Genomic DNA, 27,075 nt, shown 5'->3' with positions numbered 1-27,075 from the left:
GGTGCACTTTGGTTGAACAGAAGTTGATCATCTGATCGACTTTTGTACAACCACCTTATTGGAAAATTTCCACTCAATCAACGTTGCAGGCTATAGCGGGACTCCCACTGTCAGAATACAGGGAGGATTCCCCACATCCGCGTCGAATGTGTAAATGGGGAAATTGGGTAATTTTTTTTAAAAAATCTGTGCCTGGGTAACTGATAATTATTCTGTAAACCCTGGACTGACTTTAAAGTGGTTGTAAAGGCTTGAATTTTCTAAAATAACAAACATGTTCTACCTACCTATCACTGCACAGAGCGGCCCCAAACCTCCTCTTCTGGAGACCTAACCAGCGCTGTCCGGACCTCCCTATCTGTGTCTTTACCCATAGCAGGCCACTTGCTATAGGGGCAGACATGCATGCTCCCAAGCCATACGGCCCAGCTCAGCCCCGCCCTCTCCTAGTAGGATTTGATTGACAGCAGCAGGAGTCAATGGCACGTGCTATTTCCTCTGTGTCCTGTGAGAGGAGGAACAAAGGGCAGCGCAGCTTAAACGGGCACAGTGCTGTATTGATATAGGTATAGGTATAGGGGAAAGGGTGATAATAATACAGGGACATCTTTTCTACCTTAATGCAGGGAATGCATTAAGGTAAAAAATGTTTCGCCTTTAGAACTACTTTAATATACGTTGTGCTTACAGTTGATGAACTGTTCAGAACTGTTTATTGGAGCCTGTGTGTGTGTATATACATGTGTATATATATATATATATTTATTATTATATATTATTTTATTTCAGGAAGCCTTTCTGCTCTTCTGCGATCAAAATGGGGACCTCTGAAACAAAATGAACAAACAATCGCCTTTTATACCAAACAGATTCTTGAAGGTTTGAAATATCTTCATGACAATCAGATTGCTCATCGAGATATAAAGGTTAGTATTTTAAGCATTTTTTTTTTTTTAGATTGAAAGAGTCAGTTAACAGTCCTGACAATTTTAGGTGTGTGTGTTACAGTAGTTCAGTTCATGTAACAAAGGAAAAACAAAATACTGTATCAAAATGCTAAAAGCAATAATCTACTGTGTTTTTATCCACACCTTTGACCTGCATCCAGAAACAATGTGGGAGCCAACAAAGCAACGAAATACTACTTCTAGCCACATGGGCAGGTTTTGTCATTGTTTACTATGAAAACAAAGATATTGATTTGTTTTATCACCTATTAGGCTACATTCACACCTGAGCGTAGCGTTTTCGCGTGTTTTTTACCGCGATTTTACCGCGATTTTTACCACGATTTACAGGCGTTTTTTGTGCAGGCATTTTTTGATTGAATAGATACCAATGGAAAACGCCTGTAATCTGCCCAAAAAGAAGCTCATGTACTTTTTTGAGCGTTGGGCGTTTTGTATACAGCGTCAAAACGCTCAGATGTGAACAGGGGCCATTGAAATGAATAGGATTTGTCTTGTTGGGCGTTTTGAGAGCTGATCCTAGAGCAGAAAAACTCCCCAAAAACGCCCCAAAACGCCTAGATGTGAACGGAGCCTTAATGAGAACCTAGAACTGGCCAGCAAATATTTTACACTTGTAGGATATAATTCTCATTCTGTTTTTTTGCATCAGGCACAAAAAAAACAAAACAAAAAAAAACGAATATATGTAACTAAATGTAGGAAAGCATATAACCTTTTTTTACAAGCATAAAAAGGAATTGTTCCATGAAATACCAGAAGAACTCTAGTCAAAGACTTCGTTTTGATTGGAGGATGATGGGGATATCCTTTTACAGGCTTCCCCTGCATAAAATATGGTTAATCTTTTAGCCCCAACATGCGGTTTTTAAATTACAGTTCATTATGCCATTCGTGATGTTATAGCAACAATGTATGTAAACTGGTTCTTTTGGAATTTGAGCTCCCTCTTCTGATTATTTCACAGTAATGACAGTGGAATATTATAATACAGGATGTATATGGCACCAGCAGTTTATGCAGTCCTGTACAAAACAAAGACAGACAATTCAGTTAAAATACAAATCAAGACAAGTAGGTTAGGAGGGCCCTGCTCGTACGAACTTACAATTTAAAGAGAAGGGCTTTCAAATGGTAATAACGATGGGGGCATGAGTTGATGGAGAAGATAAAAGTTCAGTAGTTAGGTAGAGACAGAATAGACTTCTCTAAAGAGATGCTTTTTTCAGGAATCGCCCAAAGGTGGACAGACTCTGCAGTAGACCTGGAAGTGAGCGTGGGAGTGGTGACATAGATCTAGAGATCAGGAGGTATTGGGAGAAGTGAAGATGACAATTTGATACATTGAGATGAGGTTGGTGGGCAGAGTTGAGATGATGATACTTTGAAGTGATGTAGATGAGGGCAGAGTTGTGAATGACTTGTATGTTGTTGTAAAATGTATTAGTTGGATGATTAGAAGCCAGTGGAAGGATTGATAGAGAAAACTGGCAGACGCCTGGCAGTTAGGTGGTAGGTGGATGGTAAGCTGGCCATACATGGATCAAAATTCGGCCAGTTCAGCAGGAATCGGATAATTTTCGGTCCAAGTGTAGCCCTGTCTGTCCATTAAGATCAGGTCATTAGCTTCTGTCATACAGTCCTGCTGGAAAACCAGCATTCACTCAGCACATGCAGCCAGTGGGCTACAGTGCTGATTAGTGTATTCTGATTGAGGTGGAGTCCCACTGTCAAAATACAAAGGGGGGGGGGGATTTCCCCATCCACCTCTAGTGTGTGGATGGGAAATCGGCTATGTTTTTTTTCGTTCGGGTGACTAAACTTGTGTGGTTAGGAAGGAGTGTATATTTAAAATGTTACGAAAGCTAAGGTGGCATGATTTGGGCATTAACTAGATGTGGGGCTGGAAGAAGAGGTCAGAGTTCAGGATTACGACTAACACCCTGGCATGAGGGAAGTGACTGATAAGTGTGCTGTTGATCTTGATGGAAAGGTTGGGGTAAGGGGCACATGGGGTGGGGGAGAATATGAGTTTAATTGCAGAAAGGCTGAGTTTTAGGAAGTAGAGCGACATCCTAAACGAGAGGGGGAAGTATGAGTAACAATCATTTTGGTTATTGTTCACAGAGAATTTGGTCCCTGAATTCCCCAATAATTTCATTATATGGTGTAGTGTATATAATATTACTTTAGTAGGTTACTCATATCCTTGAATTTACAGTTTAATGGGTTTTTGGCTTGCATATAATTATCAAGAAACCTACCTCTTCCGTCAATGCTAATTATAATGCATTTTTTTTTCCAGGGGGATAATGTATTAATTAACACCTATAGTGGTGTTCTGAAAATCTCTGACTTTGGTACATCTAAGAGGCTGGCTGGAATTAACCCAAATACAGAGACATTTACTGGTAAGCTTATGTGACATTGTGGTTGATTTACTAAAAGGAGGTGTGCACGTTCATTATTCAAAGTGAATTTTTGTTAGCTCAGTGAATGAGGCATAGCTAAACAAAAATGAACTTTGCAAAAAATTTGGATTCACACAAAAATTCAAAAGCAGGATTTTTAAAGCATGTGATTAGATGATTCAATTAATCATAGCCTCACCTCATTCACCAAGCTAAGTTTAAATTCACTGTGCAAAGTGAAAATTCGCTTAGGATAGTGAATGAGGTAAAGCTAAGGTGACTTCTAATCATGTGTGAGCAAAATTCCAGTTTTTTAATTTTCGTTGGAAAGTGATTTTTCATTTAGTTTCACCTCATTTACGAAGATTGTTAAAAATTATTTTACAAAGAATATAAGTTCTACTCCTTTAGTAAATTAACTTCATTACGTATAATGAAAACAAATCAGTAGACCTAGGTAATGCACACATAGGGGCAGTGTCGAGGTACTTAGATGGGCAAATGCAGCGTGCTTTTGACATTGGTTTGCAACACTTTTCAGAATTTAGTGCAAGTGCAGATGACCTACATTTGAACTACTTCAAGCTGCTTTTGCATTCTCATAGACTTGTATGTGGAGAGTAGCAAATCTGAAGCATGCAAAAGCCTGTCGACATTGACCCTAAGTGAGCTCAGCCACAAAAATGGCTTATTACATGGGCAATACACCTTCTCTAATACTGTATATAATTTATAGGAAACTGTGTTTAATGTACACCACCTAATGACCAGTTATACAGTAAGGTCAGTTACTAAGCAGAATTTTTTGTAGTTTATTCATAGACATTTTGATGCATTATTTTTGAAATTTCCACCATAGTTTGAAATTTTTAAGATCATTCTTTGTGAGTGTTAAGGATAATGTGGCTCCATGTTCAATGTTTAAGGGATTAAATGCCCTGTTACAAAAGTTGAATATTATAACTACGTAAAAGAAAGTGGAAGTAAGCCCTTTTTTTGATCTTGTACCTACAGGTAAGCCTATATTAAGGCTTACCTGTAGGTAGAGTGAATATCTCCTAAACCTGCACGGTTTAGGGGATATTCACACTGCATGCAGCCCGTGCCGCTCTCCAGAGTTTAATGCTGCGGTCTGTGACATCATCCCGGGGCAGCCAGTCGAATGGCCAGAGGACGCAAACCCGTGAAGATAGAAGCACCTTCAGCGGTGATAGCATGCCGCTGGAGGGCTTCATTCTAAGGTAAGTATTACCTTACCGATGCATACTAGCACATTATACCATTGTCTTACAGGGTTAAAAAAAATAAATGCGGTTTACTACCACTCTAAGTTATGACAACATACCCATTAATTTAACATATTGTAGTAGTTGTGTTGCTGTTATATATAATATATTTCGCTACAACACACAAATGTACTGTCAAGAACAAGGTATTAAAATGTCATAACTGTAACAGCTGGAAGATGATACTGTTATTATGGCTGTTGCTAGACTTTTGCAATCTAGATATCTCCTTTTTTTTTCCTGTACATGGGAAAATACAAAATTCCTTGCTGGATTTCAGTGGAAATATCTGCAAGTGTAGAAACTCTGGGGTTGATTTACTGAAGGAGTTGAGAATCTTCAGTAAGTTGCAGCTTGTTCCCTTTGAATAGCCAATCGTGTGCAGATAAAAAGAAAGAAAAAGCAGCTCCAATTCAAATATGTAATTAAAACATGAAGATAAATAATTAAAGTCCATTTAAAAACCATAGTAGAGGAACTTCTCCAACCACAGTGAAAAGGGGCGAATTATTACATTATCGAATACGTTCTATAAGCACGCTGGTACACCGCGGTTTTCAATTTTGGATGCAATACTTTGAATAAACTACATTCTGTTTGAACATACTACACCATATTAATCTGTTTCCATCCTGAGGTGATTTGTTGAATAGATCTTTGGACATGAGTGAATGTGATCTAATGCCCCCATGTGAATACACTGGATCTGATACAGCCATTCCTGGGATCTGGTTACATACAGGAATCCTGCTATTATTGACCTCTCTATAGTTTGAGGGTCAATATTGTTTGATAAGAGTCCATCATATATTCACATGGTGCAATCATTCACCCTTTTTCCCTGGTGGTTGGAGATGTTCCTCTACTATGGACTTCTAACTGGACTTTAATTATTTATCATCATGTTTTAATTACATATTTGCATTGGCGCTGCTTTTTCTTTCTTTTTATATGACCCATTGGTATTTAATCTAGCCACATTTTTGCTGGCTGCCTTTGCCCTTTGTTTTACATCAGCTTCCTTCGTTCTAAATGCAGATTATTACCTTTTGATAATCATGTGCAGATAAAATTAATATGAATGTTTTTTATAATGGGATAATTGAGTTTCTTGAGTGAAGAAAAAATGAGGTGTCAAAGTGCCTCTGGTACTCCTGTCAGAGGACTGTCTCTTAGATTGTTGCATCTACATACCCTCTATTCTCCATTAGTTTTGTTGCGATTTATTTATGATTGTAAATTGATTTTGTTGTGTGTGACTTGATGGAATGTTGCTTGTTTCAGGCACGCTTCAATATATGGCTCCAGAAATAATAGATAAAGGACCAAGAGGATATGGGAAGCCAGCCGACATATGGTCCCTAGGCTGCACTGTAATAGAGATGGCCACGGGAAAGCCTCCATTTTATGAATTAGGAGAGCCACAAGCTGCCATGTTCAAAGTAAGACATTTTTTTTTTTTAAAAAATCTATTTTTAATTGTTGTGCATAGATAAAAAAAACAACAAAAAGAAGACAAACTAAAATGACTAAACCCGTGGGGGAAGGTGGGGACGCTGGTCATACTACACATTGTAACTCTAACAATGAACAAACCCCTAATGTGATGGCTCATAAACCAGTCCACAACACCAAGCTGCAAAATAGTCATGGAGACATACAAAACTTACAGGGCTTAGCAAAAAGTTCAAGGACCCGAATCATCCACTGTGGAGAGTTCCTGTAGCCACCTTGACCAGACATTATTAAACTTGTTCTCTCTACCCCTGTGGGTGTAAAAAGGTAAGGCAAATTTAGTTGGCGATTATACAGTATATAGCCTAGGAAAGCAGTAGGGTTTTTTTTTACTAAAACTGGAGAGTGCAAAATCTGGTGCAGCTCTGCAAAGAAACCAATCGGCTTTCAAGTTTCATTGTCAGAGCCTAAATGAACAAGCTGAAGTTAGAAGCTGACTGGCTACCATGCAAAGCTGCACCAGATTCTGCTGCTGTTAGTAACCCCCCCCCCCCCATTACTTTTATAATATTAATTATCATTAGTGGGTTTTCCCTTTTCTTTTTTACAGCTAAAAACACATATACACGTCCACTTCTTTCCTCTTGCTCTTGATTTTTCCTTAGTAGAAATGTGGAGCAGCACTTTAAGATTTTATCCCCAGCACTACCATTAAGTGAAACAGACAATATTCAACCAATATTAGACCAATTCATAACAAACGGCATATGATATAAACTATTGTTATGTAACAGTAAGCATAACCATATAGGTGGTAAACAAACATTTTAACACAAAAATAACTTTTTTGCTACCATTTTTTTTTCTTTTCTACATAGGTTGGCATGTTTAAAATCCATCCAGAAATACCTGAATCCATGTCAGCAGAGGCCAAGGCCTTTCTACTGCGCTGCTTTGAACCAGATCCTGTGAAACGTGCAACTGCTATTGACTTACTTATGGATGAGTTTTTGAAGGTTTCCATAAAAAAACGAAGATCTAATCTAAAATTGTCAGGTAAGAGGGGAGCTTTCATAATGCACACATTCTTGACTATTTTTAGTGTTTTCATAGGATTCACACCAATCTGAGAAGATTTTAATGCAGCAGTGGCCTCTGTTATTATAACCATAAATGTATCTCCTTTTCTGTTTTGGATAAAGTGGGGAGGAGCTGGAACCTCTGTCAAGCTTTTATTGCTGTTTGTGGTCACACGTGGGAACTTCACTGGTTGATTATTTTTTTAAATCCTTATGCTGCTAGCATTAGTAAATAGATACGAAAGATAAGAAAGTATATCACATTTACTTGTGTTGAACTTTTTTTTTTTTTTAACATTTCTTCAGTGACTTCCTGGTTTCCAGGCCTAGGCAAATTATGCCATACATCCTAAGAGTCTTCAGGGGGGAGGAAGGGTTTTCTCAGCTAAGCACACCCTCCTGACTGAAAGCTTGTGGTAAGGAAAGATGGATACCAGGAAGCATAGCTATATGAATCATTTAACCTTACTCAAGATGGCCACAGCCAGAAATGCTGGGGGGTGTTTTTCAAAGTGATTTCTCAGCAAAATAAAGCATGGAGACATGGATGGATAAGGGAGTTTGCTTTGAATAATTTGAGGTTCTAACTTTTCCTCACTTAAAGGAGATGTACAGCCAAAGCTTGTTTGACTGTACATCTATGAATCACAGTGAAGTTTGTTCTGCACTCGTGTGACCCATTTTCAGCAGAGAGCAGGCTGAAGTTTGCTCTCTGCTTACATCACAGAAGTCAGTCCAGGCCTCGCGTCATTATGAAAATGGAAGTTGGGATCCACCTGGTGCCTGGGCCAACACCCAGCTCAGCCTCTGCGAGCCGCTGAGAGCCTGAGCCAGCTGCTCCCTGCCCCTCCTCGCTCAATGGAGCGCAGGGCTCTGGAGGGGCAGGGATAGTCAGCAGCTCTCTGCTCGGGGAGCTGTCAGAATCAAGCGTTCGGCGTTGTTTGATCACTCAGTTCTCAGTATAGAAGTGCCAGGGGACCGATGCTGCATCCACCTAGGTATGTATAAGGGAAAAAAAATGTAGATCCATACTTCCCTTTTAACTATATAAAGTCCTTTTTTGCTGGCTGTATTGCCATTGGAGAGATTTCCAAGTGCTACCTGTTCATGTGACATTATGTTCAGAAGAAAGGAATAGGCAGGAAAACAAAAACACAGAGCTTCTAACCCTTTATCTTTCTATCCAATGCTTTAAAAAAAAAACTTCTAGTATGTTTGATGCATGCATATTCTTAGCCACCAAGTGCATATCTTTACATTTATCAGCATTAAACTCAATTTGCCACATAGTTGCTAAATTAAATAGTGCATTGAAGTCTGCTTGTTGGAGACATCCTGTAAGGACGCAATTCTACTGCATAGCTTGGTGTCATCTGCAAAGACTGAAATGGTAATTTTAATCCCAAACTCTGTATCCTTTATAAATATAATAAAAAGTAAGGGTCCCAACACTAAACCTTGACGTAGACCACTAATAACCCTAGATTATTCTGAATATGAGCCATTAATTGCTACTCTCTGAATACGATTTTTTGAGCCAGTTTTCTATCCATTTACAAACTGAAATTTTCAAACCTGTAGACTTCAATTTACACATTAACCTCATGTGAGGAACTGTGTCAAACCCTTTGGCAAAGTCCAAGTATACTACATCCACAGCCACTCCTTTGTCTGTTTTTTGCCTCCTCATAAAAAGAAATCTGATTTGTTTGACAACTTCAGCATTTCGTTAATTCATGCCGACTATTGCCTAAAATATTGCTTTCTAGTAAAAACTCTTCTATGCGGTCTTTTATTCAACTCTCTCCAGTATCTTCCTAACTATAGAAGTTAAACTAACAAGTCTGTAGTTACTTGATAAAGACTTTAAGAAGTTTATATATATTGTGACAGGAAGTCAGCTAAATCTGGGAATGTAGTCACAGGAAGGAGATACATTTCCACCTGATTTAGAAAGTCCATTAATTAATTTAGGGTGTTGGCTACAGAGCTAGCCAGCAGGAAGTTGAAAGGCCTTCAGCTGTTCAGAATGAGGAGATCAAGGCCTCTATAATTTGTCCAGAGAAAATCTATTGAGTGCTGCCTCCTGTCGCCGTGTGGGCTGGGAGAGGAAGGCAGACAAACGGCTGCATCCTGACGCCATGTGGGTAGAGGACAGTCCTGTGTGCCCCCTGAAAGCTGAGTGAGCATGGGGAAGACCTCCTGAAGCGGTGTGCGCTCAGGAGGGTAAAAACGAGTGAAGACGTCTCAAAGGTGAGAAGACGAAGTGTTTCTGTGTGAAAGAAAACAAAGGGACATGTTCAATGGACAATGTTTGTGCTGTGTGAAAAGCAAACAAAATGGACATTTGAGTGTCTGCTGTAGGATCAGCAGTGTCGGCCCAACAGTAGGTTGGGAAGACTTCTTAGGTAGGTTCCAGAGTGAGTAGGTAGCCGCCCACAGAGGCAAGGGTTTATTTTGTCTTTTATTTTATTTTGCTGTTTTTGATGCTGGCACTGGTATGAAGAAAATTGACCTAATAAACCAAACTGTTGTTTTCAAGCACTTATCGGTTGTTTCCCTGTGAAAACGCACCCCCCAAGGGGTCATCCACGCCTACCACCGAGCTAATCCCTTACAATATATATATATATATATATATATATATTTTTTTTTTTTATTTTTTTTTTAAAGTGAACTTAGCCTTTAAAGCTGAACTCTGTGAAACCTGCAAAATTTAACCTTTGCAGATGCTCAGTATGCAAATAAAAAAGCTTAATGCTAAAAGAAAAAGAGCCCAGTTAAGTAAAAACATACATTTGAAAAAGCTGTGATGTCATCGCTTCTTCATCTTTTAAACAGCACTGGCCAGGCACCCAGAGGCAGGATCAGAGAGGCAGGTATGACACATCCACAAACAGATCCACAATTGCCAACTACAGTTCCCATGATTCTATGGGAATGTTATTATTGAATGGGCAGATTACATTGTGAGGTTGTGGGGGGTGGGACAGATCAGAAGTTTCCTGGCCTGTCCCTCATAAAGCACAATAGGAATGGGCGAGTCAGACCGAGATCCTAATGCCAGAGCCCTGCCTACTACATCAAGTAGCCGTATGATGACATCCTGCTTGCTTTAGCCCAGAACTACTGAGGGGAAGGTACAAGATGTAAAAGGTAATGCACTTGGGTGTCAAAAATACGAACGCAAGTTACTCACCAGGGGGGTGAACCTCTGGCTGAATCTAAGATAGAGAAGGACCTAGGGGTCCCAATAGACAACAGGCTTGGCAGCGGCATGCAATGCCAAGCTGCTGCAAACAAAGCCAACAGAATGCTGGCATGTATAAAAAAGGGGATTCACTCCAGAGATAAAACGATTATTCTCCCACTCTACAAGACTCTGGTCCGGCCACATCTTGAGTATGCCATCCAGTTCTGGGCACCGGTCCTCAGAAAGGATGTGCTGGAACTAGAGAGAGTCCAGAGAAGGGCAACAAAGATAATTAGGGGAATGAAGGGCATCAGCTATGAGGAAATACAACAAGCATTGAACTTATTCTCTCTGGAGAAGAGACGCTTGAGAGGGGATATGATATCAATGTACAAATACCGAACTGGTGACCCTAGCATAGGGAACAAACAATTCAGAGAAAGGGAATTCAATAAGACACGGGGCCATTCAATAAAACTAGAAGAAAAGTGGTTTAACCTTAAACTGCGTAAAGGGTTATTTACTGTTAGAGTGGTAAGGATGTAAAATTCTCTTCCACAAGCAGTGGTATCAGCAGGGAATATCGATAGTTTCAAAAAACTATTAGATGGGCACATTAAAGACCACAACATACAGGGGTATACAGTGAATGGTTAACAGCAAACACACACACACACACATCATAGATTTAATTGGATGGACTGATGTATTTTTTTTTCAACCTCACTAACTATGTAACTATGTAAGACTGATTGCCAGGGGCATATCGGGAATGTTAACCACCGGTCTTGTAAAAAGGAAATCAGAGTGCCACAGAATGACTGAGCACTGATTCAATGGAAGATTTAGAAGAGGCAGGGTGCTTGTATGAAAAGAGCTAAAGAATTTAGTGTAAGGTAAGAAAGGACCTTTTATATTACAGTATCTATAACTAGTCCTGCCCGGAGTTCAGCTTTAATATTTTTCCAAAATGCAGTGAATAGCTACCTGCAGTAATGAACGCTGCAAATACTGAAAAGTCTTGAAAGCGCTTGCTATAACTTGAATTGGGTGTGTGTGTGTTTTTCTTGTGGTACCATTAATATTAATGGATACATTTGGAGGAATGCACTTACAGATGGAAAATTCTGCTTGGGACATTTTACAAAACAGAGACCTATGAAAATATTTAGATGGACTCTACTTTTGAAAAACATGTTCAATGTTTCAGTTTCTATCTATTTTGGGTTACTAGAAAATCGCAGCCAAAACCTGGAAATTAAATGAGTGCTTTGTTTTTTGTAAGCCTTTTGTTAAGGCAGTGTTTGGGGAATTTTCTATTTATTTATAGTAAAGGGCTCTCAAAACCCTGTTAACAAGCTGACCTATTTTTTTTGCAAATTTGTTGGGTTTGTAATAATTTTATTCCTTATTTATACATCTTGTACAGAATGTTTCACTGCTTATAAGGCCTCATGCACACTGGACGTTTTTACAGCGGCTGTTTTTGGCTTCAGGCATTTTTTTCTGCAGTCAGTAAACTCTCCAGCATGTTATCCTATGTTTGCATGCACACATAGGCTGTTATCAGCGTTTTTTGGCAGGGACATTTTGTGGCTGAAAAAAAAAAACCCAGAACTAGTGGGTTTTAACAGGAGTTTTTCATCTGTACAAGCGCTCTAACTTTGATAAAAGCTGAAAAACGCGGCTATTCTGCATTTATCAGCATTTTTGAGCCATAAGTTTTTGTGGGAGTATAGTTTTGTTAATAAAAAAAAAGGTGAAGAACGCTACTGCAAAAACACTGCAAAACTCATTCTACAGCTACAGCTAACTACTGGCTTTTCTATAACGTCCAGTGTGCGCTTGAGGACTTAAACATGTTATCTTGTCAAATACTGATTATGCGTTTGTTTTGTTTTTTTCACACAGCCCTTTCTCCTGGAACAAGCGGTAAGACATCTATCTAATCAATTCTATCTATCTATCTATCTATCTATCTATCTATCTATCTATCTATCTATCTATCTATCTATCTATCTATCTATCTATCTATCTATCTATCTATCTATCTATCTATCTATCTATCTATCTATCTATCTATCTATCTATCTATCTATCTATCTATCTATCTATCTATCTATCTATCTATCTATCTATCTATCTATCTATCTATCTATCCCATCCTGGCAGAAATGGACCCAGCTGAATATTTCCTGTTGTGCCAGTTACTGACAACAGAAATTTTCTGGACTGGATGATGTCCGCTCTGTTCTTTGAGCTATGGAACATCCACCTCTCTTCCACAACATAGGGGGAGGTGTTCTGTAGTTCAAAAGAGAAAATCAAGCTACATATGGTGACCAATAGGCCCAGTGCAGTAAACAGTAGTAACAAATGTCACACACAAGGGGGTTGATCTACTGAGGGCAATAACTACTGTTCACTTTGCAAAGGAATTTTCCCTAAGCTTAGTGAATGAAGTGAAACTATGTTGACTTCCATCATCTGATCATGTGTAAGGAAAAAAAAATCCTGTTTTCCTTGCACATGATTCTTTGTAAATTGAAAATTTACCTCGCTTACTAAGTTCTGCGTAAAATTCCCTTGCAAGGTGAACAGCCTATTTGCCTTTAGTAAATCAATCCCAAGGTATCAAACAATATGATTAGCTGCTACACTGATTGATTCATCAAAGTGCAAAATACCTTGGGAATTTTACGCAGAACTTAGTAAGCGAGGTAAATTTTCAATTTACAAAGAATCATGTGCAAGGAAAACAGGATTTTTTTTTCCTTACACATGATCAGATGATGGAAGTCAACATAGTTTCAGGCTATAATAAAGTGTGAACACTTTGCTCTTGCTGTGGTAAAACCAGCCTCAATGGGGTTGACATACTAAAACTGGAGAGTGCATAATCTGGTGCAGCTCTGCATAGAAACCAATCAGCTTCCAGGTTTTTTGTGTTAAAGCTTAATTTAACAAGCTTAAGTTAAAAGCTGATTGGTTTCTATGCAGAGTTGCACCATATTTTGCACTCTGCAGTTTTATTAAGTCAACCCAAGTGTCTTTTAGCACTGAGTGGGGAATGCAAAAATGATAGGCTGCTTCAATTACTGTAATGAATCTCTGCAAGATTGTAAAAAACAGGTGGACCCTGTGGGCACTTGTCATTTATATGTCCCCATGATTTGTTCTGGTCAGAACATCTGGTACAGACCAGAATTCTGGTACAGAATTACTTTTCTTAAAGTGGTTGTAAAAGGTGAAGGAAGGTTTTTTACATTCATGCATTTTTTGCATGAAGATAAAAAAACCTTTAGTATGCAGCTTCCCCCACATTCCCCCCCCCCCCCCCCAGTGGCGTAGCGTGGGTTGTCAGCACCCGGGGCAAGGCAAGTAATTTGCGCCCCCTAACCCACCGGATTTTAGCACGTGAGTCTCTTCCACTAGGTTAGTTAAAGAAACCCTTACCCCCTAAGCACATGTATTGTTTGTTATGAAAATACTGATGTAATTAAAGTAAAATGCATCTAAATACAAGTTTGAATGACCAGCGTGCCCACTTTCAATGCAGAGAGACCAGCGTGCCCCCTTTCAATGCAGAATGACCAGCGTGTTCCCCTTTAATGCAGAGAGATCATCATGTCCCCTTTCAATGCAGACAGACCAGCGTGCCCCTACAATGCAGAGAGACTTACCTGCAGAGATGGATTCTCCTCAGTTCCCTGCGTCTCCTTGAGTCCTCCCGCCTCCTCCTCAGCCAATGGCATGTGTTCGCCTTTCGGCCAATCAGGAAGAGGGTCTCGGACCCGCTTCCTGATTGGCCAGGAGGAGGATCAGTGTGACAATAGCGAATTTTCATTCGCTATTGTCACACAATGGGTGGGCTCGGGGAGCACTGCTCTGCGCCCCGGGTCCACCCTTTTTTCAAGCCTATTAGAGCCTCTGGCTCTAATCAGGTGATTAAAAAAAAAACCCACTCTGTGACAGCGCCAGGCTGCCGACTCACTCGCTGCTAAACTGACTGAGCAGTGAGGAGAGGCAGCATAGGCGGGGCTTGGCTTACAACGCCACCCCACCCTACACCAATGGAAAGGTAAGGCACAGTCCAGCCCTGCTCCGACCCGCCATTTTCAGCCATAGGGCGGCCGCGCTTGACATCTCCCAGGTTAAGGCAGCCGCAGACAGTGTGTGAACTGTGTATGTCAGAGTCAGACAGAAAGACAGAGTAACACTGCGGATGCGCCCCCCCAGATGTTGCGCCCGGTGCGGCCGGCCCCCCCTGCACCCCCCACTCTACGCCACTGCCCCCCCCAATACTTACCCGATCCTGATTCAGCCATGTGCACAGAAGCAGCAGCTCTGCTCTCTTGCTCCTCATTGGCTGAGTGGGAGCCATTGGCTCTCCCTGCTGTCAATCACAGCCAGTGAGGAGGGAGTGGGCGTCAGGGCTGAGCCACGCTTGCTGTGTCCCATAGACAGACAAAGGCAGTGCGGGAGTGAGCAAGCAACTTGCTATGGGTGCACTCCATAAGGGGGAGGGGCCAGAAGTGCCAGCGGGAGACCAGAGAAGAGGAGGATTGGGGCTGCTCTGTGCAAAACCATTGCACAGAGAAGGTAAGTATAATGTGTTTAATATTTTAAGAAAAAAATCAAATTTTTAGAAACCCTTCTGGTGCATTGATGCACCTTCTAATTCTTGAAATTCAACATAGATCCATTGGGGTTAATTTACTAAAGAAGTAGAAACTGTTCACTTAGCAAAGTAAATATTTACTAAAGTTAGTACATAAGATGAATCAGTATTCACTTTAAATACCCAATCATGTGCAAGGGGAAAAAGCAGGAAGAAAAACAGATTTTTTTTTTTCCTGAATATGAATGGATGATTGAGGTGAGTTCAGCTTCCTATTATTTACTAAGCTAAGTAAACATTCAGTTTGCGAAGAGAATACTCTTTACTTGTTTGGTAAATCACACCCATTAACTCTTAATTCTACAGCCATATCTGTTTTAATAATGATAATAAATATCAGCACTGCCATTGTAGCAATGATGACATACCTTTTATCCAGCACAATCAGCAATATGCCATGGGTCTCAAATCTGAGCACATTTTGGGGGTAGCCTTTAAATCTTTAAGTCATTGTATTCATTATTAGTTATTTTCCACAGGAACCAGGAAGGCACACATGGTAGTTTCCAGTATTATAAATGTGTTAAAAGGCAAATGAGCATTGTGTGAAACTTATCTGAAGTGATGGGTTCCAGCACCACACAGAGGAACAATAAGTAGCTTCATCACTATTAATGCATTTCAATGAAATACCTGCTGAGCTACCATACCTTTCAGGATCTGTATCCTGAAGGTGACATACTCAATGAAGACTGGTGCAGTCATATAAATAGAACAGTAATAATGGGTATAATATAATGTTTATTTGATGAGAGCATTGGTGTTAATACATGCATATAGTAATAGCTACATTTATTTCTTATTCCTTTACAGACTATCTGAGAAGTATATCATTGCCAGTCCCAGTAATGGTGGAAGATGCAAGCAGTAGCAGTGATTATGGATCAGTTTCTCCAGACACTGATCTAAGATCAGAGCCTTTCTCTTTTAAATCAAGAGCAAGGTCCTATGTGGAAAAAGAGGGCAAGAGTCCAAGGAGTTTATTTCTCGGGTAAATATTGAGTTTGTGTGTTAGTGCATGTGTTTTGACAGCTCTGGAATGTCTGGCATGCATCCATATTTAACTGAGACTAAACAGGAAGATTGAGGGTCAAGATGTTTCTTGGTTACTGATAAGAATGTCCTGTTAGGGTCAATCACAGATTGCGAGTAACATTAAAACACACACACACTATACATCTCCATTACTAGTACAGTAAAACATTGGATTGCCAGCATAATTTGTTCCGGAAACATGCTTGTAATCCAAAGAACTCTTTTATCAAAGCGAATTTCCCCATAAGAAATAATGGAAACTCGCTCGCTCAGGAGACTCTAGGGGGCGAGCGCGCGCCACCAGCAGCGCGCTCCCACCCCTGCTTGTCAGCCGGGGAGCCAGTGCGTGGCCGCTGGCCACTCGCGATCTCCCAACCCCCCCCTCGCTGACAGAGAAGGACAGACGACTGATGTAAACACAGCCATCTGTCATTCTCCCTGAAGTGATCACAGAGGCTATGTGATCCTGCTATATAGGATTACATGTCTCTGTGATAACTTCACAAGCCACGCCCCCCCCCCCCCCCCACAGTTAGAATCATGCCCCTAGGGACACATTTAACCCCTTGATCACCCATACTGTTAACCCCTTCCCTGCCAGTGTCATTTTTACAGTAACAGTGCATATTTTTAGCACTGATTACTGTAGTAATGTCACTGGTACCCCCAAAAGTGTCAAAAATGTCAGTTAGGGGTCCGATCTGTCCGCCGCAATGTCACAGCCCCGCAAAAAATGGCAGATCGCCGCCATTACTAGTAAAAAAAAAAAAAAAAAAAACAATAAAAATGATATAAATCTTTCCTGTAGTTAGTAAACGCAATAACTTGCGCAAACCAATCAAAATACGCTTATTGCGATTTTTTTTTACCAAAAATATGTAGCAGAAAACAAATTGGCCTAGAATGTTAAAAAATTTAGATTTTTAAATTTTTTTTTTTTTTTTGAATTTCATATAAAAGAATGTGAAAAATATTATTTTTTCAAAATTGTCACTTTTTCTTGTTTATAGCCCAAAAAAAATAAAAATAGCACAAGTGATCAAATACCACCAAAAAAACCTCTATTTGTGGGAAAAAAAAGGATGTAAATTTTGTTTGGGTACAGCGTGCAATTGTCCGTTAAATTCACGCAGTGCCGAATCGCAAAATAGGGCCTGGTCATTGAGAAGCCAAATCCTCCAGGGCTAAAGTGGTTGATGAAGGTTCAACATTTAGCAACTCACATGGTTGATGTTTGAAACAGGAACATCTAAGAATGCATGCATCCGGGGTAAAGCGGTCCACATAGACCATCCTCAGCACCGCTGGCTCTCACCGCTGTCAGTCTGCTGTTGTGACCAGGAAGACTACCCTGCAGTAGAGCGATCTGAAAGCGAGGCTTGAATCGTTTGTGGAGCGCAGCATGGAAGAATGATTTAGATAGCGGTGCTGAGGATGGTCTATGTAGAAAGCTTTACCCCGGATGCCTGCATACTTAGATATGCCCATTTTAATCATCAACAATGTAAGTTGCTAAATGTTGTACCTACAATAAATGTAACCATATTGCTACACTTTTATACTCATTTGTGACATGACACTACTTGTATATCAAAACATTGCTTGTTTATCAAGTCAAAATTGATTAAAAATGTTTGCTTGCCTTGCAAAACGCTCTCAAACCAAGTTACTCTCAATCCAAGGTTTTACTGTATAGTGTTTAAACGGATCAACATCTTTGATCTGATCAGAACTATACTTGCGTCCCCATAGTTTAGTGTTCCCAAAACGCGGTGTTAGCACGGTCAGCACTGATTCCTGCCAGCACCTGCGTTTAGCCCCTCCGCCCAGCCCACCTTACCCAAGCAAGTGCAGTAATCAATAGATTACTGTCACTTCCAAAACACAACACACAAAACCGCAGCGTTAGTTAGCAGAGTCGGTTTAAAGTAAAGAAAAAATGGCGCCTCTCCCTTTTTGGTGCTAGATAGCTTAATGTAGAGCTGCCTTCAATTTAAGTGATGTGACTTAAATAAAAATAGGAGTAATGAGTGAGGCGCTGCTACTCATTAGCACACATTCATTTGATAATTTGTAAAAAGCCGTGCTACAGTATTAATAAAGTGATTTGTGCTCGATGATCAATAATAATTAATAAATAAATGATGTATGTTCAGTGCTGAATGATCAGTGCATTAAGAAATGCTATATAAATACAATGCATCAAAAATCTTCCAAAAATAGAATATTACTGCAGATTCAGACATACATAAAAATTATGCTACATAAAATTAATAAATGTGCAGGTGAATAAAAAATTATAAATAAATAAATGTGCAGATGAATATGGGTGTATTCAACAATAAAGTGCAACGATAACTACATGCACAATCCAGTGCCACTTCTGAAAGTGATTAAAGTGCCCAAATTTTTTTTTAAAAAATTATTTTCTAAAATTATAAAAAATCAAACAAATAGTGATCAATCCAAAAAGTCCATCCAAGATGGTAATACCAGGTGATTGGTGTTCTTGTTAAAAAACTTTGTGCTGGTGTAGCTTGTTCCACCACCTAGTGCAAAATTGGCCATCATTGTGCAATGCCCTTTATTAAAAATTCAATAGCAATTAAAATTCAGATGCACTAATTTTTACGTATGTCTGAATCTGCAGCAATATTCTATTTTTAGAAGGTTTTTGATGCATTATATATATATATACCATTTCCTAATTCACTGATCGTTCAGCACATCATTTATTTATTAATCATTATTGATCATCGAGTACAAATCACTCTGTTAATACTGTAGCACAGTTTTCGATTTCGTGGAGTGGCTCTTTTTGTGAGAGGTCCTCAGGCGGATGGGGTTCCCTCTCCTATTTATCAGGTGATTACAGACTATCTACAGATCTCCGGTGGCGGCCATTCGGCTGGGGGGCAGACTATCCCCCTCATTCCCGTTGTCCAGAGGAACGCGGCAGGGCTGTCCTCTCTCTCCGGCCCTGTTTGCTATTGCCATGGAACCACTGGCCGAAGCGCTCCGGACCTCACCAGAGGTGCGGGGGCTCCGGGTGGCGTGGCTGGAGGAGAGGGTGGCGCTGTACGCAGACGACCTCCTATTGTTTTTGCAAGATGCGGGTCCCTCACTTAGGGGGGCGCTGATCATCATGGACGATTTCTCCAGGGTGACAGGTTTGAGGGTGAATTGGACCAAATCCCAGTTGCTCACGATTGACGGGGAGGCCAGGAGTGGCGCCCTGTCGGATCTCTTGCTACAGTGGGTTGACAGTTTTATGTACCTAGGTGTGCGAGTATCCAAAGATCCCACTGAGTTCATATCCCTCAATCTAGACCCGGTGGTGCGAGACTTTCGGGCCAAACTGAAGGCATGGGAGAACCTTCCCCTCTCCCTATTGGACCGTGTGAATCTAGTGAAAATGAAGATCCTCCCTAAATTGACCTACCTCTTTCGCCACTCGCCCCAGTGGATCCCCAAATCTTTTTTTACCAATTTGAACAAGATCTTTTCCTCCTTCCTATGGGGCTCCCGCCCCCCCCCAGATACAAATTTTCCACGCTGATGAGACCTCAGTCTCAAGGGGGCCTGGCCTTCCCAGACTGCCATAAGTACTTCTTGGCTTCCCAATTGGTTACCGCGGTATGGTGTGTAGCACCACCCCCGCAGGAGCTGCTGATTAGATTATTGGGTCTACGTCCTGCCTAACAACCCACAGAATTGGTTCGAACCCTCCCTAGGCACAACTGACCCAGAATAGGACTGGAATACCAAATGGCTACACAGATTGGAATATAACACTTCAATAAATAATAATGACCTGTTACCTCTCTCCAGCTGCAGTCCTTCTGGGTAATACAAGGTGACCACACACAAGCTTGCTTTTAAACAGGAAAGTTATTTACTGTGAATCAAATAAACAGTTTCGATACAGTAAAATATGACTTTGTAAAAGGATATACTAATTAATTAATCAAAGATAAGATAAATACTGTGATATCACTCCTCAAGGGCACATTAATTGTTTCAGGAAATGTCTCAGAGCCTATAGGACCGCCATCTTAATCACTATTATACTTTTGGAGATAAGGCTCAGCATTCAGTTAGACACAGTATCAGAATGTCAGACCTATCTGAGTCCGCTGTTTCTTCTCTATATCTTCGCTAGCAACGTTGGTGCACTCGCAATTTGTAATCCACATTGAGGATGGGTGATCAATAGAGAGAATGGCAGCAAACAGTTAGTAATCACCGCGGGGTGTCTGTGCAGGATTGCCGGTAAAACTTCTGTGAGAGATGTACTGGGCCACCTGGTATATTGCCTTCTACTACTCTAAGGCTAATCCTGACTAAAGTTACTTCTTTGATAGATAGAGTCAGTTTTTGGGCAGGTGCCCTCTCACCAACAGGACTGTCTCCCAGGAAGCCTCCGCTGCTGTCTCAGTCTCCGGCCTCTGTCACCAGCCGCGCTAGGTATTTGGGGTGGATGAGTCTGGTCTCTGTAGAACATCGATGGGACCTCCAGGAGGGATCCTCTACTGGAGATGAAACACTGCAACTTAGTCACTTAAGGCCCAGGAGTTTCGGCCTAGCATACAGCATCAGCCCACAGCACTGGCATCCTGCTTGTCTCACTGTGTCTTTCCCAAGAGAGTGAGCCTGGCTCCTCCCTTCCTTTATAAAGCTTCCCCCAGAAGGCTGTGCGGTGCAGCAGTGCACCCTGGTATTCTCAAAGCACTATGGGCGATGAAGACTGCTCAACTTCCTGAAAGGAAAATAACATCAAAAGACATTCCATAGCCGCTGCAATGTGTCCTTTTGGCCACTAGATGGAGCCGAGTTCCTCTCAAATGTCAAGCAGCAGTCTTTTAGAACTTGTATAATGGAAGACCCCGCTACACACTCCCCCCACTTGAGAAACTTTGGTCCCCAAAGAGGACAACAGCATGTACTCCAGTGCATATGTTGGCAGTACACAAAAAAAAACATTAACATATGCATAACAGGGAATCATCTTCCTTTTCATAAGCAGAGTTCAAACTTAACAACTGCATATTACAACACAGGTTCGACATAGGAACCTCCCACCAATTGTCAGGGGAGGGAAGGTAATTCTGTTCACAGACCCCTGACACTTGAGTGGCTTGTACAGATGTGCCTGGGGGTGAGCTAGGGTTGTCCTCCACCAAATCTGCGGTGGAAGAACTAGGCTGATCAAGAGTTCGTTTGGAAGTAAAGATAGCCTCTTCTGAGCATTCACCCAATTGGTCATAGGTCAGTCTTTTGGGCGGGTGAATGACTCTTCTTTCCCTCTGTTCTTTGGGATGCACGATCTCGGAGGTACTAGGACCAGCCACTTCTGGGGATTCTTCAATGTCCTCCTCCTCATGTTCCAACACACAGGAATCTGATGCTTCAAGAGCGGTCAGTTCTTCTTCAGAGGAAGGTGCAACCTCCTCCTCAGGATCTTCATCATCAACTACTTCTTCTGGAAGCATGTGGAAAGGTATGAATTCGGGGGCTTCCGCCCGAAGGGTTCCTCTGTCAGCCAATTCGGATGAAGACAGGGAGGCAGGTGTGGGTTCTGGTAACTGAGACGACCACATCCAGTCAGGTACCTCCTCTTCATCTTCCAGATCTTCAGATGGAGAATTTCCCTCCCTCACATCTGGGAGTGTCGACTGAGATCTGGTGACTGGTCTGGACAGGCGAGAGGTCGAAGGGGTCTCTGGCGAATCTACGACAGGAGGCATGCGAACTGCTTCAGAGAGAGGCAGTAAATGGTTCCTATGCCAAGTCTTCAATGGACCCACACTTCCTTCAGGCCGAATTTGATACACAGGGAGGTTTGGTAGTTGCTTGCAGATAACATAAGGTTGGGACTTCCAGCGGTCTGCCAACTTGTGTTTTCCCGGGACACCCAAGTTCCTCAACAATACCCTGTCCCCTGGTTGCAAGTCTTGGATCCGAACTTTTAAGTCGAAATTCCTTTTATTCCTCAGTCCACGTTGATCAGATGTGGCCTGAGCTTTATCATAGGCCGATTTCAGACTCTTCCGCAGTCGGTCCACATATCCCTTGTGCGATGCTGAAGAGGTGTGATCGGGCGAGATGCCAAAGGCCAAATCCACTGGCAATCGAGCCTCTCGTCCAAACATTAGACGATAAGGGGAATATCCAGTAGCATCACTGACAGTACTGTTGTAGGCATGCACAATGGCAGCTACATGTTTGCCCCAATGCTGTTTCTTCTCTGAGCTTAAAGTCCCCAACATGTCCAAAAGAGTCCTGTTAAATCTTTCCGGCTGGGCATCCCCTTGTGGATGGTAGGGAGTAGTTCTAGTCTTTTGGATGCCTAACAGATCTAACAGTCTCTTGATCAGTCTGCTTTCAAAGTCTCTTCCCTGATCTGAATGGAGGCGTTGTGGTAACCCATAGTGTACAAAGAACTTTTCTACAAGAACTTTGGCTACTGTAGAGGCCTTCTGATCCCTTGTTGGGAATGCTTGGGCGTATCTGGTAAAATGGTCTGTTACCACAAGGACATTCCCTTGGCCACTCAGATCAGGCTCTAGGCAAAGGAAATCAATGCACACCAGTTCCATGGGTCCCTGGCTTTGCAGATGGCCCATTGGGGCTGCTTGACGTGGCAGAGTCTTCCTTTGTATACATCGGACACAAGAATGACAGTATCCTTCAACTTCGGCCCTCATACAGGGCCAGTAGAACCTGTCTCTGACAAGCTGAAAAGTTCTTTCAGGTCCCAGATGGCCATGATTATCATGAAGAGCAGCCAGAACTCTCTCCCTGTATTTAGCTGGTAAGAACAGTTGCCACTTCTCCTCCAGATCTTCAGATGGGCCTCTTCGGTAGGCCACCCCTTCTCGGATCTGTAACCGGGTCCACTCTCTATGCAACAGACGGGCCCCCTGAGGAGAGTCGGTGAGAAGCAACTCAGGGCGCTGGATCTCCAAGGCTTCCAAAAGAAGTTTTCCCAGAGGGTCTTCCAGCTGCTCCTTCCTCAAGTCCCTTTTGGACAGCCGGGGTAAATCTTCCCCTTCAACCTGGGTCACCCTGCAATAGTATTTGGGTACTCCGACAGCCGAAACCCCAATCTCTTCGGCTCTTGATCCTCCTCTGGATCGAAGTTCAGTTCCCTGATATAGGGCACGCACCCCTTCTGGAGCCAAATGGGTCCATTCTTCATCAGGTTCGTGTGGTGCATGCAACCTTCTGGATAGGGCATCTGCATCCCTGTTCCCGATTCCTGGCCGATACTTCAGGCTGAAGTTGAAGCTAGAGAGGGCAGCCAACCATCTGTGTCCTGTTGCATCCAGCTTAGCTGTAGTCAACAGATAGGTAAGGGGATTATTATCCGTCTTGACAATGAATTCAGCTCCGTACAGGTAATCTTTCAGTTTGTCGACCACTGCCCACTTTAAGGCCAGGAATTCAAGTTTGTGGGTAGGATAATTCCTTTCAGCAGGTAGTAGACTCCTGCTCACGTAGGCTACGGGTCGCAGGTGGCCCCCATGTTCCTGGTAGAGTACCCCACCCAGCCCATCTCGGCTGGCATCGACATGTAGTTCATATGGTTTCGTGGGGTCTGCGTAGGCCAACACAGGGGCAGTGGTTAGATTCTTTTTCAACTGAATGAAAGCCCCTTCACATTCTGGGGTCCACTGATCCTGGATGGACTCCTTGGCCTTCCGGGGTCCCATGGTGGACTTCATTGGCTTGACCAGTTCAGGAACGTCATCTTCTTCGTTCTTTAGTAACTCATTGAGGGGTCGGGCAATCTTGGCGAACCCCTCTACAAACCTCCTGTAATAGGAGCAAAAACCCAGGAACGACCGAAGTTCGGTCACATTTGTAGGTCTCGGCCAGGAGGCGACAGCATCCAGCTTGTCCGGGTCGGTGGCCACCCCTTCTTCAGACACGATGTGGCCCAGGTAATGGACCGAGGACTGATAGAATTGGCACTTCTCAGGAGAAAGTTTCAGGCCTTCTTCATGTAGCCTCTTCAGGACCTTTTCCAACCTCTCCTCGTGTTCTTCCAAAGTTCTGCCAAACACGATAACATCATCCAAGTATACCAGTACCTCTATCAAATTCATATCTCCAACGGTCCTTTCCATCAGCCTTTGGAAGGTAGCAGGGGCCCCTGACAATCCCTGAGGCATGCGATTGAACTCAAAGAACCCCACAGGGGTGATGAAGGCTGTCTTCTCCCGATCTTCAGGGTGCATGGGGATCTGATAATACCCACTCTTTAAGTCCATCACACTGAACCACTTCGCCCCTGACAGGCTCTGTAGGGCGTCTTCGATTCGAGGAGTGGTATACTGGTCTGGGATGGTTCTTCTGTTCAGTGTTCGGTAGTCGATACAAAGCCTCAGAGATCCGTTTTTCTTCCGGACTACCACTATCGGAGAAGCATATGGGCTCCTGGATTCTCGAATAACCCCAGTCTTCTTGAGTTCCGCCAGCTGCTGACGTAGATCTTCTAAGTCACCTAAGGGAACTCGCCGGACTCTTTCTCGGAAAGGTTTGTCCTCACTCAGGCGGATCTTATGAGTGGCACTCCTGGCGCATCCCACGTCGAACTCAGCCCTAGAAAATATTCCTCGCCATCCAGCAAGTTGTGCCTTGGCCCTCTTCACCCATTCTGGTGGGAGGGCAGCGTTTCCAGAGCAGAGCTCTTCTATAACATCTTCACCCCTTCCCTCCTCTTTAAGATCAGATGGGACAACTGGGGTAGCCGGGTTAACTTGGCCCAACAGCACTCTGGCCGGTACCTTCACCGGTGTAGTAGAGGTGTTTCTGACACTCACTAAAACCCTTCCATGGTTTTTCTGTAACACCTTCAAAGGGATCACTTCAGGGATTACTTCTATCCCTCTCTCCTCTTCCTGTGGACCTGATTCAAAGATGATAAAAGGGCCCGGCTGTTTCCATGTGAGTTTAACGGAAGCTTTCAGACAAGCCACCTCTCCTGGCTGCAAGACCTTTTCCGTTCTGTCCAACTTCCAGAGTCTTCCAACTCCTTCTGCAGGAGTCTCTTGCTCCAATACTAATTGTTGATAGGCCTGCCGTAGCATGGGGTGAATCCTTGGCGCTGGAGCATCCTGTCCCTGGACCAGTTGTGTCAGGAGGCGCCTTACTAGGTCAGTGTTGGTCCCTACGATGAGAGAGCTTTTGTTGGCCCCTGGCGGACGAGGACAGACCACCGCTAGGGTGTCGAAGGTTTCAGCTTCACCAGCCACTGATGGGTCAAAGGTCAACTTGATTGGCAGATACCCGTCATAGGGAAAACTTTGAGTCCCGATACCCCATATCTCCAGATCTTCCAACTTCTGCAGAGGTAGATGGGTAAGGTGTTTATCATAGAAGTCTCTATACAGAAGAGTCACTTGGGCCCCAGTGTCAAGGAGGGCTCTTGTGTAAATTCCTTCTACCTGGACAGAGACTACAGGGGAAGGCCCGACCAAGTTAGTTGGGAATTCTCTTGAAGTGGCCTTGTTGTCTGATTCAGTTCTCTGCACCCAGGCTCTTTTCTTTTTTTTTCTTCTGGACTTCAGTCCCCTCTGGGCCCGGTGTGCATTGATTTTCCTTCTCTCAGTAGCCTGGAGTATAGAACTAGGGGCGTTGTACCTGGATCTGACTCCCTGACTCAGATTCCCTCAATCATTGAGTCTCTTGGATTCCCTTGAAACTGGCGGGCACCCGGTCGACTCCTTCACGGGTGCCCTCTGAAGTTTTTCCGCTGGCTTGCGAGGTTCTGAGGCGACATTTCCTGGGCTGGGACATACTCCTCTAACATGTCCTACTCCCCCACAGTTGAAACAAGTTAGCGATCTCCTAGGTCTCGGTTCCGGGTCTACTCTAAGGTTAGAAGGTTTATCCGGCTTCTCTGACACGTTCCCATCAGGTAGAGTAGATGCCTGACTAGTCAGGATGGACACCATTTCTATCAACTGGGACACCTGGGTCTTTAGGAGTTCAACTTGCGAGTCACTTTCTTTTGCACTTATCACTCTGACACGAGCAGTTGAGTCAAACTGCCGACTCTTCCTTTTGTTGTCTAACATGACCTCTTCTTCTCTGACCATTCGGATCAGGTCAGGGTATTCCAGAATGCCACCATCTTGGCGAGTTCGCAACAGTATGGCAATGGGATCTAAGGGTTGAGCCCCTCTCAGCACCTGCCGTGCACGAGTCTCATCTACCTTCCGGGGGTCTATCCCTTTCTTTATCAAGATCTGGTGGATGATCTTATCTAGGCGTCTAATAAATTCGGACAACTTCTCTTCCTCTTCTTGGTAACAGTGGTCTAACTGGTAAAGAAGTTCAGCCACGTTCTCCGTCCGACCAAATACATCTTGTAGAATGTCTAGATAATCCTGTGCAGTACAGTTCTTTTTGCTTAGCTTGAGATTACGTACGGCCTCTAGTGCAGGTCCCTTTAAACTTTCTGTGATTCTCTGTTTCTTGTGCTGTTCTGGTACCTCCCACTCTTCCAAAGCCTGAGTGGCGGTATCTAACCACTCTTCAAACCCATCTTCTGTCGAAGGCACAGGCTGTTTCCCAGAGAATGTCCTGAGCTTCCTATATTCAGTCATCAGATAGTTTGGGGAGTCCTTACTACATTTTGCTACGATTTCCCCGAGAACAGCACACAGTTCTGAGCTAAAGGTAGACAAAGGTGGTGACTCTGGACTCCCTTCTTGGACACCTTTTTCTTTGCTGGATCCCCCAGGAGTGGTGGATGAGGGACCTTCAGTAAGGACTTCTGGATGTATTAAGAAAAGTTCTGTTTGGTCAGTAGTCTTTACACTGGTTCCCTTAAAGTAATCAGGGACCCCCTTCCTCCACTCACACAATGCATACGTGTGTGGAACGGTGGTGTCTGTCTTTATGTCAGTCACCCAGAATTTCCTGTCTGTGGACAGTGCCCTTAAAACTGGGAGGAG

The 27,075-nt window shown here is 42.7% G+C and overlaps 1 protein-coding gene across 2 annotated transcripts in view; it reads left to right on the top strand.

Annotated features, from left to right (window-relative positions):
• MAP3K5 (mitogen-activated protein kinase kinase kinase 5) overlaps positions 1 to 27,075 on the top strand; it is a 286,689-nt gene that overhangs the window by 223,397 nt on the left and 36,217 nt on the right. For both annotated transcript variants that reach the window (XM_082249712.1, XM_082249711.1), the window contains 6 exons: positions 790 to 926; positions 3,274 to 3,379; positions 5,950 to 6,107; positions 6,999 to 7,176; positions 12,304 to 12,324; positions 15,887 to 16,064. In XM_082249712.1, the coding sequence (XP_082105838.1) occupies positions 790 to 926; positions 3,274 to 3,379; positions 5,950 to 6,107; positions 6,999 to 7,176; positions 12,304 to 12,324; positions 15,887 to 16,064 (778 nt within the window). The remainder of the gene's footprint in view (positions 1 to 789; positions 927 to 3,273; positions 3,380 to 5,949; positions 6,108 to 6,998; positions 7,177 to 12,303; positions 12,325 to 15,886; positions 16,065 to 27,075) is intronic.

The sequence above is a fragment of the Pelophylax lessonae genome, assembly GCF_965119305.1.
Source record: "Pelophylax lessonae genome assembly, chromosome: 3".
Taxonomy (NCBI): domain Eukaryota; kingdom Metazoa; phylum Chordata; class Amphibia; order Anura; family Ranidae; genus Pelophylax; species Pelophylax lessonae.
This window is presented reverse-complemented; position numbering and strand designations above follow the sequence as displayed.